This window comes from Semicossyphus pulcher, unplaced genomic scaffold (genome assembly GCF_022749685.1).
Source record: "Semicossyphus pulcher isolate SPU_LCO1_2020_fin unplaced genomic scaffold, fSemPul1.0.p SCAF_19, whole genome shotgun sequence".
Taxonomy (NCBI): Eukaryota; Metazoa; Chordata; class Actinopteri; order Labriformes; family Labridae; genus Semicossyphus; species Semicossyphus pulcher.
The window spans coordinates 9,332,047-9,347,348 of record NW_027211692.1 but is presented as its reverse complement, the minus strand read 5'-3'; the positions used below and the strand labels follow the sequence as shown (position 1 = coordinate 9,347,348).

At 42.9% G+C, this 15,302-nt stretch overlaps 1 protein-coding gene across 1 annotated transcript in view; it reads left to right on the top strand.

Annotated features, from left to right (window-relative positions):
- The window catches only part of rtn4rl1b (reticulon 4 receptor-like 1b), a 160,749-nt gene extending 146,060 nt beyond the window's left edge, over nucleotides 1-14,689 (top strand). The window contains exons 2-3 of the mRNA XM_069668892.1: nucleotides 10,791-11,242; nucleotides 11,774-14,689. Coding sequence (XP_069524993.1) covers nucleotides 10,791-11,242; nucleotides 11,774-12,664 — 1,343 coding nt within the window. The 3' untranslated portion in view covers nucleotides 12,665-14,689. The remainder of the gene's footprint in view (nucleotides 1-10,790; nucleotides 11,243-11,773) is intronic.
- The last annotated feature ends 613 nt before the right edge of the window (nucleotides 14,690-15,302 follow it).

Genomic DNA, 15,302 nt, shown 5'->3' with positions numbered 1-15,302 from the left:
ATAAGGTACAGTACAATACAACACCGTACGATACGATACGGTACGATACGATACGATACAACACGGTACGGTATGGTACAATACGATACGATACAACACGGTACAGTACGGTACGATACGATACGATACGATACAACACGGTACGATACGGTACCATACGGTACCATACGGTACAATACAATACGGTAAGATATGGTATGATATGGTACTCTACAACACAATACGGTATGGTACAATACAACACGATATGATACGATACAACACGGTACGATACGGTATGATACAACACAACACAACACGGTACAATACGATACGGTACAATATAACACGATACGATACGATATGATACAACACGACACAACACGATACGATACGGTACAATACAACATGATACGATATGATACAGTACGATACGGTATGATACGATACGATACGGTATGATACAACATGATACGATACTATACGGTAGGATACGTCACAATACAGTACAATACGGTACGATACGATATGATACAGTACGATACAACACACTAGGATATTGTCGGGAAAGGGGGGTGGGACGCAGGTGCAGACCCAGGGGTGTCTCAAAGTTATCCCAGAGGGATAACCACAAAATTGCAGTAGCGATAGAGTGGAAAGGGGAGGAAAAAGACAACAAAACTGTATAGAGCCGCTACAGGCTTTCTTAATGAAATAAAGCACTAAAATAATGAACTAAATCACGCTGCCAAGCAGCTGACTCAAAACCAAAATTGTCCAGGAGACCCAGAAAACTCGAAGCTAAAGGCAAAGGCTGCCCGGGAGGCCTTTCATAACCCAAAAGGCTGGAGTCACACAAACTCTCCAGCACCCCAAATTATTCCCTGGGAAACAGGCAATTGACCACAAATACACACAAAGTTCTGAGTTGGTGTTTGCAGATACACCGACAACTAGAGAAGCCACATGGAGAACCTCTCACTACCTCTGAAGGTGAGATAATGAGTCAGGGCAGTGCACTGGGGACTCAGGGTATATGAAGACTCCCAACACCTGGGCTTAATCAAAGCCAATCAGTGCCACACACACCTGATTGCAGTGAGTTGATTCTTGCACCACTCTCACAGGGCCGAAAGGTTGAGTGCCCTCACAGATATGATACGAGACTTTATTGCTTTATTGTCCCTGTAGGAACATCTGTTTTGGACTTGAATTCTGCATACATTAAACTGTCTCCACAGTAACAAAAACAAACAACAATCAAACCATAATCAAAGGCATATATCAATGACAACCACAGACAACATTTATTGCACATTACCCGATAAAAATTCAGGAGCTGAAACAAATGGAATATCTTTCTGGTGAATGGTGTGAAATTATTCATGTTAGTTGATATTGTAAAGTCATGCAGGCCAACCTCACATGGATTATAGTGTTTAGGCAGACAGGTGTCTGAAATGAAGGGATAGGAATACAGAGCATGAGACAAATTGTGGGGTCTATCAGCTTATTATTACACTGATTGGAACGTTTTATTTGATATCTTATTATATTTTTGGTGTCGCTGTGTGAATCCCAAAAGAAGAATTAAATCTTTTTCTACTTTAGGCCGGAGCCGTTCTTTGTCCACTCTGCTCTGCTTTCCTAAACACTGTATTAATTTAATAATCCACGGGGAAATTTCGAAATTTTGTTTGGCCCTTTTGCACAGAAACATCAAAGCATGGGGTGAGTTAAAGAGCAGCCGCCCTGGAGCTTTTAATGATTCAATGCCTTGCTCTGATTCCTCATAAGGCGGATGCTCGCTGACACAGGGCTTGTTACCAGGTCCTCTGCTTCTTGGAGTAACTGCAGCACCAGTCCTGTTTACCCCTTTGATATTCCCCTATTTCTCTCTTTATTAAGCTAAGTGGAGTCAGTGAAGTTTAGCTTATTTCTTTATAAGACATTTATTTGTCATCTGCTGCATTTGCTGTCTGCTCGCCGTGACAGCATCACAACAACTCAGCTGTCACCCTGACAGAGACGCACAATGATTGGCTGTGCTGCACTCTGTCATTGACATACATGAGCATGATTGAACAAGACGCAGAAACTGGACGAGCCGGGCCGAGTGACAACCCTTCCAGCCTGCTGCTGAAAGCTGTAAACTCAGACACATAACTGTGTCTCAAGCGTGCGAGACAGAATGTGATAAGTGTGCTTTGTGGGAGTCTTATGCTCCGTGTGTGAGAGCATTAAATGGCCTCGGTCTGCTATTAGAAGGCAACTTAATTAACACTGTATTATTTTTATAAGTAGGTACTGTAGGTATTTTTATAAATGTGAAGTCATCAACGTTGCATGTGTTACGTCCACGGTTGGCTCCGGTTGTAACTCTTGATTTTCCTCGCTGACGGTCGCTTTCCTTTTTAGACTGTTTGCCTTCATCTGAGCGTCCAATTTGTTTCTTTTTCTCTGGACTTTCACTTATTTTTGAAGTTGTATCTGTCGTCATCGATCTTTTCTCTGTTTGTTCAGCCATAGTAGATTACCGTTTACTCGCAACACTTGCAGAGACCGGAAAAGCAGCCGCTTAGCTCTGCCTACCGTCTCTGGCAGACCAACCACTGCTGGGTGATGGAAAACGCGTCAAACTGGGTGCCGCTTGTGATTTTTTTCCATGAAAATCTTCAAGATTATCACTTTAAAACCATAGATTACCGAGATTATTACTTTAAGTCTACATTTTCTGCTCATTCGCCTTGATAACCTGCTGCTGCAACGCCAAAATTTCCCAGTATGGGATCAATAAAGTACGACCGACCGACTCCAGAACTTCAGTGACCCTTAAAATAAACGTACAACTATAGCGTGTACTTTCTGGAGGTCGTCATGCCATTCATCATATGTGCACAAAAATGATTTTTGTTGGTACACTTGAGTTGGTTAGAAATTTTGAATTTCAATTAATTGATTAATATTGAAAAGTCTTATAAAGTATGGCACAAATAACATTTTCCCAATAACATTTTTCTCTATTAAGACATTAATTAGAAAATTCTAAGACCTTTGTTCTGTCCTAAATTTGTCATAGCTGTACCATTTGTACTATATACTATATACTATATACTACTATATCTTGGCCTGTGAAGAACCCAGATTCTTAATTAATTTGCTCTTGAACAAACCTAATTGGTGATAGTCCATCATGAAGAAGAGTTTAGGTTGTTAGTGACTTTAGCCTCAAAGTCGCTTCATGTCTACAAGCGTCAATCAAAGCAAAATGGCCAAAAATTTGATTCTTTTAAGTAGGGTGAGGGGGGTCAAAATCTGACACACAAAAATAAACATATCTGGAGTTGTCCCCGTGTTGGGATGCAAAAACACTTAGCTTGCATTTTTATGCCACGGGCATGTAATAGGGTTACTCATACCAACCTGTATATCATGAAACAGATTGTAAACATTACTCCACATTTGAAGGACCCCTACGTTACATGAAATACCTTCACCCATGAAAGATAATTATTAGCCACTCCACTGACGGGAATTGCATTATAAACGCTCTATATCACTTGCCAAAATACACATGGATGCACTGGGATGATTTATTTGGGTTTGCAGAACCATTAGTTTAGTCTGGCCGGTGCTGTGCAACACCGCCACAGGGAGTGCAATATATTTGAATCATTTGGCTTTGTGCTGTCATGAGAAATGAATGTAGTCTGTGGCTGATAGTCTTGCCCCCAACAGCGGTGATTTGGCGAGTGTGCCGGTGTATATTTGTGCATGGATGAATGTGCGTTTGCCTGCATACCGTGTGACATTTATGAACGTTCAGCAGAGTGCTGTGAAGGTGTGAAAGAGCAGCGGGTACAGATGTGCCTGCGAATGTAAGCAAGCGGAATTAGCACCTTCTAGACATCCATTAAGTCTGTTAATTAAAGTGTAGGTATCAAACATCTGCGGTTAGCTCAGCCATCAGACATCCAGCTCTCTGCCTGCACGCTTCCCAGCATCCTCAAGCTCCATCTTAAAAATAAATGAGCTTTATTCACCTGCACTCTCCACAAATCCCTCCTTTATTCTGTACATGCTCCATATGGTGCTGCCTGTTTTTCAGAGGTATTTTTAGCTCCTCTGATTCCTCATCCTGAGAAACACTGCTGTCACTCACGTCGGCTCTGCCTTTTTTATCCCGAACCTCTCTCTGGTTTCCTCGCTCGCTTTCATACCCGTTTGTGTTTTTAGAAGCACTGTAAGAAAGAGATACTCATCTCTCTGCAGCAGCAGGTGAGAGAAACTTCTGTGAGAGTTCTCTACACAAACAGTTTATCACCACATCTGTTTCACTTTTTTTCTTTCACTTTGTCCGGAATGTGAATCTGATGAGATTTATCGACAGGGCCACCTCATTGACCCGCCCCCGCCGCTCACAATATCAAACAGCCATCAAATAGCACTTAGCCGACATAAATATCAATAATGTGGGGAACACGCTGGTCCATTTAACCCCGACATGACTTGGCGCTCTGCTTGCCAACCTGCTATGTGAGCGAGGCTCCAGCTCTCACCTGCTCTCTTCACTTTAACAGCCCTTCTGCCGCAACAGGAAGGCGATCGCAAACACGGAGCAGCTCAGTCGATTGAAGAGAAGCCAACGAAAGAATGAAAGTCATAATTAATGGGCAGGAACAGGAAGTTTTAACAATTCACAGTTTCACAGCACAAGCTGTGCCGACGCACGTATCAGAAGAATCGAACAGGGAACCGCACAAGCCCGGCTGGTCCGAGCAGAATGATGATGTCAGCCTCTGAATGTTGTTACAATATCCCGAACATCCAGAGCGATAAAGTTTGTATTATGAAGTGTGAGTGATGAGGTGAATCAAGGTAAAAGCTCATCGATCTCGCTAAAAATCGATACCAGTCACAAAGGAGAAGATGGAAAATAAGAGACAGAGAAACGTTTTTGGAAGCGCTAATGAGGATTTTCAAAATAAAGGCACGACATAAATATCAGGAGGATACCCTTAATATTTTGTTCACTGTACGGATTACACAACAAGCTCATTGTGACCTGATTTGTTTGTTTTGTGCTGGAATTAGATAAGAGATGAGACGAGTTATGATGCTGCGCCAAAACACACACACACACACACACACACACACACACACACACACACACACACACACACACACACACACACACACACACACACACACACACACACACACACACACACACACACACACACACACACACACACAAAGCAATTTCTCAGTTTGCTGATGCGTCTGCACCAGAGGAATTTAACTGCAACGTGATATACGTCTGAAATATTTCGATTCTTCTGCATTTTCCGAGAGATCTCGGCGTTGTCATTGTTCTCTCTCCCATTTTCCTTTCATTCTCCAGAAGAATAGTCAGGCAACCTTATGAGGCAATATTGCCTGCAGTGGAGCCGGGGAATGGCAAATGAGACAAAATCTATAACGTTCTGCAGCAGGCTGTGAAGAAAAAAAAACACAACAAAAAACAAATATTCCCTGGCAGAAGTGGTGCCGCTCACGGCGGCTGGCAGGAGTGTTCATGTGTGAGTTTGTTGTTCAGTCGGAGAATAATGGCAGTAATCAGTGCTTTTAACAAGTCAACAGAGACGTTCTTTAAAAATGGTAATGAAAACAGCTTGAGTGGAAGTATGCGCTTGGTGCCGTTACTGCTGTTTCTTCATCCTTCAAGAATAAACTTGAATTTACACTTTTGTTCCAACACTGTTAATTACAGTAAATATGCCACCATTGACCCGCGCTGGAAATGTCAGCAGCTGATGTTCTATTCAAAGCATTGTGCGGTGAAAACAAGGCTTATATAACAAAAAAAAAACGGAAATGATTTCATGTGAGAGTTATCCCGTGTAGGCGTTACTCCTAGTCGAAGCATATTGAACTGTTCATATTGTCTGATTTATTCCCTGTCCAGTAAAAGATGTCTGATGATGATCTTTCAATATATTAGGGGTGTTCAAGTTAGGGACCGTCTCAAAAGTGCATGCCAGGGAGCTTTTTGTCAACAGCTTACTTTTTATAATTAACACTTCACACCTCAAGGTTTCCTCCCATTACATACAAATCATTCAAAACTTATACTCACTTGTAAAAATCACAAGCGACGCTCAGTTAGTGACGCGTTCTCATCAGCCAGCAGTGGTTGGTCTGCCAGAGAGGGTAGGCGGAGCTAAGCGGGTGCTTTTCCGCTCTCTGCAAGTGTGTAAACAGTAATCTACTATGGCTGAACAAACAAAGAAAAGATCGATGACTACAGATACAACTTCAACAATAAGTGAAAATCCAAAGAAAAAGAGACAAATTGGACGCTCAGATGAAGGCAAACAGTCTGAAAAGGAAAGCGACCGTCAGCGAGGAAAATCAAGAGTTACAACCGGAGCCAACCGTGGACGTCACACATGCAACACTGTCTGGATATCTGGGAAGTGTGCTCCCGCAATAACCGTTTATCGCCATAGGTGCTGCCAAAGAGAACAAAACTTCTTTGAGATTACAACTTTAAAAACTATATGAATTTAGGTTAATGGTAGATGTAATATTCCAGTTTGTATTTAAGGGTAAAAATGCCAGAAAGAAACTATTTACCACATAAAATGAAGCAAGCTAGACCATTTTTAGAAACTTCCAATGTTAGAAATACAGAAATGTTGTTGCATAAATATATGTAGATACAGATACTTGAGCTGCACCACTAAAATTAACCTTATTAAACACAGTGACAGCACGTTTAGCTCCGCAGGATAATATCGACACATTTTAAGCCATACTCCTCAGAAGAATGAGTCCGTCAATCAATAATCCAATACATTGCTTTGACATTATTAACCACAGTTTGCATCAACACGACTGTAAACAGCGTTTGAGCGTGGAATGAGTCGAGGTTATTTAGAGGCAGCGGGAGTGAAAACACCAGGGTGCTTATCGAGGTCTTTGGAGAGACACAGGAAATTGAGTTTGTCCATTCTAATGATGGGCAGACTCACGCAGCCTTACAGACGAACCATTTCCCTCCTATTAGCAGAGATGTGTTATTCATGAGGGCAAATCTAGTGTGAACTATGCTTCACTGATATTCTACACAGTCACTCAGCAGTCTGTCAGGGGACCCGAGCCATTGTGTTTTATTCATTTATTTATCTATTTCCGTTTGCACACCCCCGAAGAAAAAAAGGGAGTTGGCGCTGATGGGGTCGCGGGGTCAAACGTGATTCTCCGGCTATCAATAGCATCTGTCATCGCTAATCAGTGGGGAGGAAGATGGGGGGCGACGAGGAGCTGCGTGGGGGGAGACTCGGAAGGTGAAAGCCCTTTGACGAGTGTGTTAATACACAGCCCAGAAATAGCTGCGCTGCTTCCTTTCCAAAAACACATTATCTCCCTTTCAGAGCTGCTCTTTTATTCTGCCAAATTCCAATAGGCACTATTGGCATGTATATGCTCCTTTGTGTCCAAAGCTTTTTATATAATACAATTTGAGCTGAATGGCTCATTGTGTGAGAGCACAATGCAGTTATGACACATTAATTTCTTACTTTTCCATTTAAGGACAGCAGTCCCACACAATGCTTGTTTTTCCCTCTGTGCTGAAAACCGGTCGCCCTTTTCAAAGCTCTGTAAACAAGCATCGTTCAGCCTTTCATGCTTGTCACACCGACATGATCCGTCTCATTTATTCCCCGTCTTGATTTATGTATTAATGCTTGGAAACACACGCCCCGGCCTGTTAATTACACATAGTATTTCTTGGACACAGAGTTGGCTTCGTGCTCGTGTGTTCCTACATGTACATCTGCATCTAAAGTGGTGTTTGGAGATGTGATCGTGGGAGCCGAGATCAGTGAGCTGGCAGGTGTTGAAGTCTCCAGTGGAAGTGCGTGTTCTGCCAGCTTCAAAAGAGAGCGCACATGCCCTCAGTGTGGCTGGAAACAAGACATGCGGTGTCTGCGCCTCCCTCGTCACTCGATCTGCATGCAGAAGAGAGTGCACGAGATACTTTGAGCATCTAAAGAGCGTTCACATCATAAATTCACATCTTCTAAAGCCTCATCAGGGATGGAGTTAAAAGATTTTGTTCACAGGGAAGGAAAAAAAGGACGATATTACACCCCGTATCTTCCATGTTTTTGTCTTCATTCTTTTCTCTGCAAATTTGGCAAACGCAGTAAAAAAACAGGCATTTTGTAAGAGCGGATTAAACGGGGTAAAGAATCTATTACTTTGTCCTGACAAGCTGAGGAGAATGAGAGGAGAGGAGGCGCATCCTTACGTGTCCAACGTGATTAGCAGATCACTGATTCAAATTGTCTCACTATCTAAGCAGCATCTACATTCTCATTCCCTCCACTCCCTGTGTATCACACTTATCACTGCCTGTCTCTCGCCTGCTCGCATCATTTTCCTGTTAGAGATCTGCTGCGTAATTCTATTGACATGCATGAAGTGAAGCTTTAATGGAAATACTTTAAGGCCTGGAAAAATATAATCACTGGAGTGAGCGGAGGATCAGTTTGATGAATAATGGAATCTCGTGGATGAATTCCTGCAAAGGCAGGTGATTGAAATAAGTATCATTTCATCTCTGAGCCACTGTAGGAGAAAAAGGTGGATTAAATTTGTTGTATTCTGGGTGTTTTTATAAATTGCTTCTTTTGTGAGGGTCAGTCGTCTAATAAGATTTACAAAAAAAATCAAATACCAAATGAATTGTAAGTTGCATCGCAAGTACCTGCTGGCTGCTGCTTAATGCAAACAGCAGCTGGAAAATTTACCACCTCTTGTCTTCCTTATTTGTCTGATAAATAAATGAAATTTTTATTTCCCAAGAGTAATGGAAAACATTTTTATCCATTTAGTCAATCAGTGGGTGACATGCTTGAGACATCCTTAGGGAAATGACGAGTAGAGAGAAAGATTGAGGTAAAAAAAACCCACAGCTTTCTTGTTTGGTCTCGACAGTGTGAAGAATCTGGATATAGCCTGCAATAAACAGAAGGGCCCATATCTCCATGCAAGTCATGACATTATGGAGTCTAAATAAAGCCAATGGTTGTTGTTGCGGCAATGACATGTCATGGTCTCCAGCGCAACCAATTTACTAGCATACCAGCACACATGAACACACACTCACATCCAACCTTTTGACAGTGTTCAACCGTGAAGAATCGCCTCATTTATTGGGCACATTTCTGATTTAGCAGGATGCATGTATTTCCATTGTTGCCCAGTGGCAGGGCTTAACAAATAGGATTAGATCCGTGCCCGAGAGAGCGCACTCCTGTTCAGGTGACACACGGCTCCATGCTCCGGCTCCGCAACTAGACACAGAGAATTACTGCGAAAGGTCAGTGGAGTCAGACGCTGAATGTCACAGCTTAGCCACAGTTTGGCAAGAAAATATATTAGATAAATACGCTTGTCTCTTGGTGGAGAGTAATTCTGCAGCTCCTGAATTTCCAGCATAAAGGACCCAGGATTACGGGGCGAGGTAAAAGGCAACAGAGGCATATCGATTAGAGGCAGTGAATCAGGCTTTCGCCATGCTGTGAATAATAAATCGAGTAGAAGACAGCCAGGGGTTTGTCAGATGGAGCATTCACGATGGGCTGTGAGTTGTGCTCATTTCAGATGAGACTGCGGATAAGTCACATTTCCCGTCTCGAGGATCTGGGGAATCATGTCACCGATCAGAAAGAGCCTCAGAGCAGCTTACTACAAGTTTAAATAAGCATTGCACAGCCCATTTAACAACGCAGAAAGACTGATCACAGCCTCCGCTCTCTGCAAAGTAGTGACAGTGGACTCGGGGAAGAGATTGGGCTCTTAATAGCACATGTCCCGAAGGTGGAAGAACATCGAAATGGGTCATTTCCTAAATGGCTGCATATGTGTTGAATCTGGCAAGTTGTTGCACCAGGGATCCAATCACGGCTTCACAGAGGAGTCTTGTGACTCAGTAGAGCAGGTGTTATCGTTAGCATTCTTCAACGTACTCCTCATAGTGGGCCTAAATACACTCAGTGGATTTGAGCAGTAAGCTGTGTCAGAGGAGGTCCATATGTGTAGCTCACCAGCGGAAAAATTCAGAGGGACAATATTGTTGCTTTGTGAAGTTGAATTAATTTGCAAAATTGTGACTAAATCTGTTTTGGATTCCGCCCTGAGTTCTTGTCTGGGTTGTGGTCTTAATCTTGGCTGTATGACCCCAGTACATAATATAATGTGTAGCGTGACTGAAAACTCATCAACATCATTAGAAGCTTAATTTCAAGGACTCTGGTGACACAGCCTGGTATGCCACCAGGAGCAATTTGGGGTTCAGTGTCTTGCCCAAAGACACTTCGACATGTGACTGTAGCAGTCGGGGTCGAACCACCAACCCTCTGAGCTGAGTGAGAGACAAACCCTGAGCCACAGCCGCCCAATTTGCCAAAGTTTTTTTCTCTTTAGGGCTATTTAGCAAATGTTAGCATGCTAACATGTCAAACTACCATTATGAACATGGTAAACATTATTGCTGCTAAACATTAGCATGATAGCATAGTCAGTGTAAGCATCTGAGCAAGCTGATGCTCCAAAAGAAACCAAGTCTATAAATGCAGTTAAAATGAACCCTGAACTAAATACATTTTCCTTTTTTTCCCCGTCTGTGTGTGTGTGTGTGTTGTTGATTTATGTCTGTAATCTCCTCTCTTTCTCAACCTTCCTCTCGCTCTTGCTCAACCTGTGTATGTGTGTGTGTATGTGTGTGCTCACTGCAGGCTGCGGGCTGGAGTTCCTGCTGGTTCTCTGTGGGCTCGAGTTTTCCTGGTCCTGCCCGCGTCACTGCATCTGCTACAACGCACCCAGCACCGTCTCCTGCCAAGCCCACAACTTCCTGTCCGTACCTGAAGGCATTCCTCCTGACACCGAGCGCATCTTCATACAGAACAATAAGATCCATCGCTTACTCCGGGGTCACTTCAGCTCCAACACGGTCACTCTCTGGATCTACTCCAATAACATCACTTACATCGAGCCCTCCACCTTCCACGGCTTCACGCTGCTCGATGAGCTGGACCTCGCAGACAACCGCCACCTGCGGTCCTTGGCTGAGGACACCTTTCACGGGCTGAGTCGGCTTAATGCCCTACACCTGAACCGTTGTGGGCTCAGTTCACTTCCTACTAACATCTTCCAAGGCCTCAGAAACCTGCAGTACCTGTACCTGCACGTAAAGTAGACAGTGTTTTTCTGGTGTCTTTGACTACCAAGGCTCTATTAATGTTTTTTAAGAACAAATATTTCATGCAAATTAATTCCTGCACAACCCACATAGCCTAATCCCAAATTGCATTGCAGAATTAAGGTCCTGGGCAATCAGTGCCTCTGCTGCCTTGAGTGACAAGCTGGCAATAGCATTTTGCATCAGCACAGCCTTACCTTTATCTGAAATGTTTCATCTGTGGTGTCTAAGCCAAAATTCTTCCACACATCACTGCTCAGATGGTTCAGTATCATTATTAACCATTCAGCACTGCTTGCTAGTTTGCAGAAGGCAGCGGGGCATGCAATAAGTCAGATGGACAGCACATCTCAGGAACGCCTCCCGCTGGAGTACAAGGCACACCCTGTTGTGTTTATTAACTGAGAAATTTGAATGAAACAGATGATAGCAGATTGAAACATACTCTGATTTACAAAATCTATTCCCAGCATGTACAAACAAGCAAGTTTTGATTGTGTGCTCTTTGTACCTCCTCAGGAAAATCACCTGAAGTTCCTGCAGGATGACATATTCATGGACCTCCACAACCTGAGCCATCTGTTCCTGCATGGGAACCGTCTGTGGAGCGTTAACCAGAACACCTTCAGAGGCCTTGGAGCCTTGGACCGACTGCTTCTGCACCAAAACCAGATCGAATGGGTTGATCGCCTGGCTTTCCATGAGCTGAAACGACTCACTACCCTCTACCTGTTCAACAACTCCCTGATACAGCTGTCCGGACAATGCCTGGACACGCTCCCTGCCTTGGAATACCTGCGCCTCAACGATAACCCCTGGTCATGTGACTGCAAGGCCCTTTCGCTGTGGGAATGGTTGAAACGTTTCCGAGGTTCGACATCTTCAGTGGGTTGCCAGACACCAGTTGATATGTTTGGGAAAGACCTCAAAGAGCTACGCAAAGAGGACTTCCCCCACTGTTCACCAACTGTCCCTAACACTGAGTCCAGAGCCCAGACTAATAATTTATCTGGCACAGTGAATCCATCCATGAATCGTGGTGTAGTGGTTGGCTCAGGAGGGCAGACCCACCTTGTCCAGCCCTCAGGGCCTGGTCGTTCTCGGAACTGCACAAAGCCTCGTACCAGGGGGAGCAAGGGGAAGGGTGACAATGAGGTTCACCACTCAAAGGAGGTCATGGCAGACAAGGAGGATTCCTCCCCAGATTTCACTGAGGGGGGGAAACATGACCACACGTCCCCAGATGGAACCGTCACACGGAGGAAGCACAAGTGCACTCCGCGGACCACTGTTCGCCCCCCTAGTGGGGTACAGCAAGCCAATAGGGCAAGCTTATCCCAGTCCTCACTACACGTCTCTGCCCTCTTTGTGGCCTTGTTAACGACAAATATTGACTACATTCTCCGCTGACCTTCAGAGGATTTGGCTAATGCTAATCACAAAAGACACAGCCCTCAGACCCTCTCTTGCTCCTGCACTACAAGGCCTGTGTGTCTTTTATGTATGTGTGCGTGAGTGTGATTATATGTGTAAATGTTGTGTAGGGAGCTTTACTGTTCAGACTGAAACAAGCATCAAAGCATCAAACATCGACAACAGAAAGACTCGCAGCACAAAAGTCAGAGGGACTTGCAGTCAGAGAATGACAGAAAGGTTATCGGCGACCAAGCTTGCACTGCCACTTATGCCAGTATGATTTCATGGTCATTTGTCTTGGCATACATAACCTGTTTTTTCACTCAACTGGAGCTCCAATAACCAAAATTTGGTGAAAATAAAAAAAAGACTCGGAGTTGACAAGGACACAAGATAAAACTTGTTAGCTCTACGAAAGATAAGCTAGCTGCTCCGTCCAGCTTGACAGGGAAACAAGGTCAAACTTGTTTGCTAGTTAGCTCTAAGAAAGATAAGCTAGGTGCTCCGTCCAGCTTTAATTTGTGGTTCACAGTTTGTAAATCTGTACAATGAAAGTAAAAACAGAGAGTCAGTGATGCGGTGAGGCCTTCAGTGTCAATCCTACCTTGTTTTTATCCTTTTTGCCAAATATATTTTCTGTTGCATCCTTTGCTAACTACACGTCTGAACAAGTGGGTTGAAGAATGTATCTCATAAGGGGGAAAAGTTTTAGCATGGCAATAAAATGTCAGTAAGTTTCAGACATAGGAATGTGCCATTGTCCAAACAAATACAAATCTATAGCCACAGATGTTTTAAGTTTATAAACACAGATATCGTTAGCTTGTACGCTGTATGCCATAACAAACTTTAACAACTACTCTGTACCTAATGTCGGCATTTTAGGTATGAAACCAACCTTTCTGCCCATTTAACAGTATTTGTCATTGGTACTGCATTTGTGCTCACAATCTGCTGTCATTTTCATTTACACCACTTCTCTCCTTCTGTGCAACTGAATATTAAGCTGCTAATTGTTTCAAGATGACGAGAACTGCCATGCCCTAATTTCATTTGCTTGGAAAACAATGTGCGTTTCTGGGAGATCAAGCTGTGAATATTGAAGAGTCTGTCTATATCTTGTGTCAGATGTTGTTCATATGATTTTTCGTAAGACACAATATGGACCTAGAGACGGATCCCCCCGCTGCAGGGCCAACAGGAGCCTTAGAGGTCGAGGGTCAAACGGGGCTTTCTCAGTTTCCCAGTGAGCTTGAGCTGAACTGATCCCTCCTCCGCGAGGGCTTACCTTCCTCATTGGGAATTTGAGGAACACATTTTTTGTCTTAATCTCTTAACGTCAAAAGGAATACAAGGACAAGACTCAAGAAAAAAAAATGTGTGTGTACCTTAAATGACTCGCGATCAATAAAAGAAGAAAAAAAAACACTTTGAATGGAGTATTGAAAAACAGGGATAATGAGGAGAAAGTTGCGCCTCTTGATTTGATTGATTTGATTGTCGGGATCCAAGACCAAGACAATCGTTTCTGACGTAACAAGGGGATGCAGTACAATGCAGATCAACACAAGGACAATTACAAGACATCTTACTGTACTTCTGGAGCTTTTGTGCCTCCCTTAAAATCGACCGATGAGATGGTGTTTGTATCAATGATGTGAACTGTACCAGTAACAATGGAGACAAGAGGACTTCTTGCAGTGCTGATATTAATCATTAACTGTATTACTATGAGAAAAACAATATCAGTGACATTGATGATGATAACAGGGTTATCTGCTCCTCCTGTCAGGAGGAGTCTTTCAATTTTTGATTTTCTGGTGATTTGTTTATTTACGTATTTTTCATGTTATATTTTTAGAACCGTTTTTATTTGTTAATGCACAATTATTCACCTCCATATTTCTTGTTCTACTGTATGCCTATTCATCTTCCTTATTTGCCATAATCCAATTGTTCAGTACGTTATCATCAGAAAACAACAGTACAAAAATGTTTATAAAGATATTAAAATCTATATCTTCTTATGTCTACCGTTGCAGTCTGGGTCTGTTTATTGCTGCATTTAACGGGGCTTGTTTGGAGACTGCAAAGGGCATGCTCGATCTGATTTTCTTTCCTTTCTTTCCTCTTGAATTCATCTAAAGCAGAAATTGATTCCGTCTGCACATTTTTTCCACCTTGTTTTCCCCTCTATCGTTGCTCTAGATTGATCAGAGCCTGCTGGCTAAACTAAAGCTGCTCCCTACAAACGGACATACTGCACACGTCTATGATTTATGTACAGTTTACAATGTAAACAGTGGTAGCTACAAATGGAATTAAAAAAGCAACAACATACAGCAGTAAAACATGAAGCACATGACCAACAGGGAGAAAAAGAAAACTCAAAAATGACATGCAGTCTGCGGTGTGATATATTGCACTTCAATAAATCATTGAACAGCACTAAGGATATTAATGAAAGTGTCACATGGAATCTGTAGATATTCCAGGCTATTATTATTATTAATGGGCCTTTAGAACATAAATTCCATTTCCTCTTCTTTAAATCCTCCTCTCTGCGCTAGAAATTGATCCACAAGTAAGCGTTCCATTAAACCTTTTTTTTACCCCCAAATTCTGTGAAATG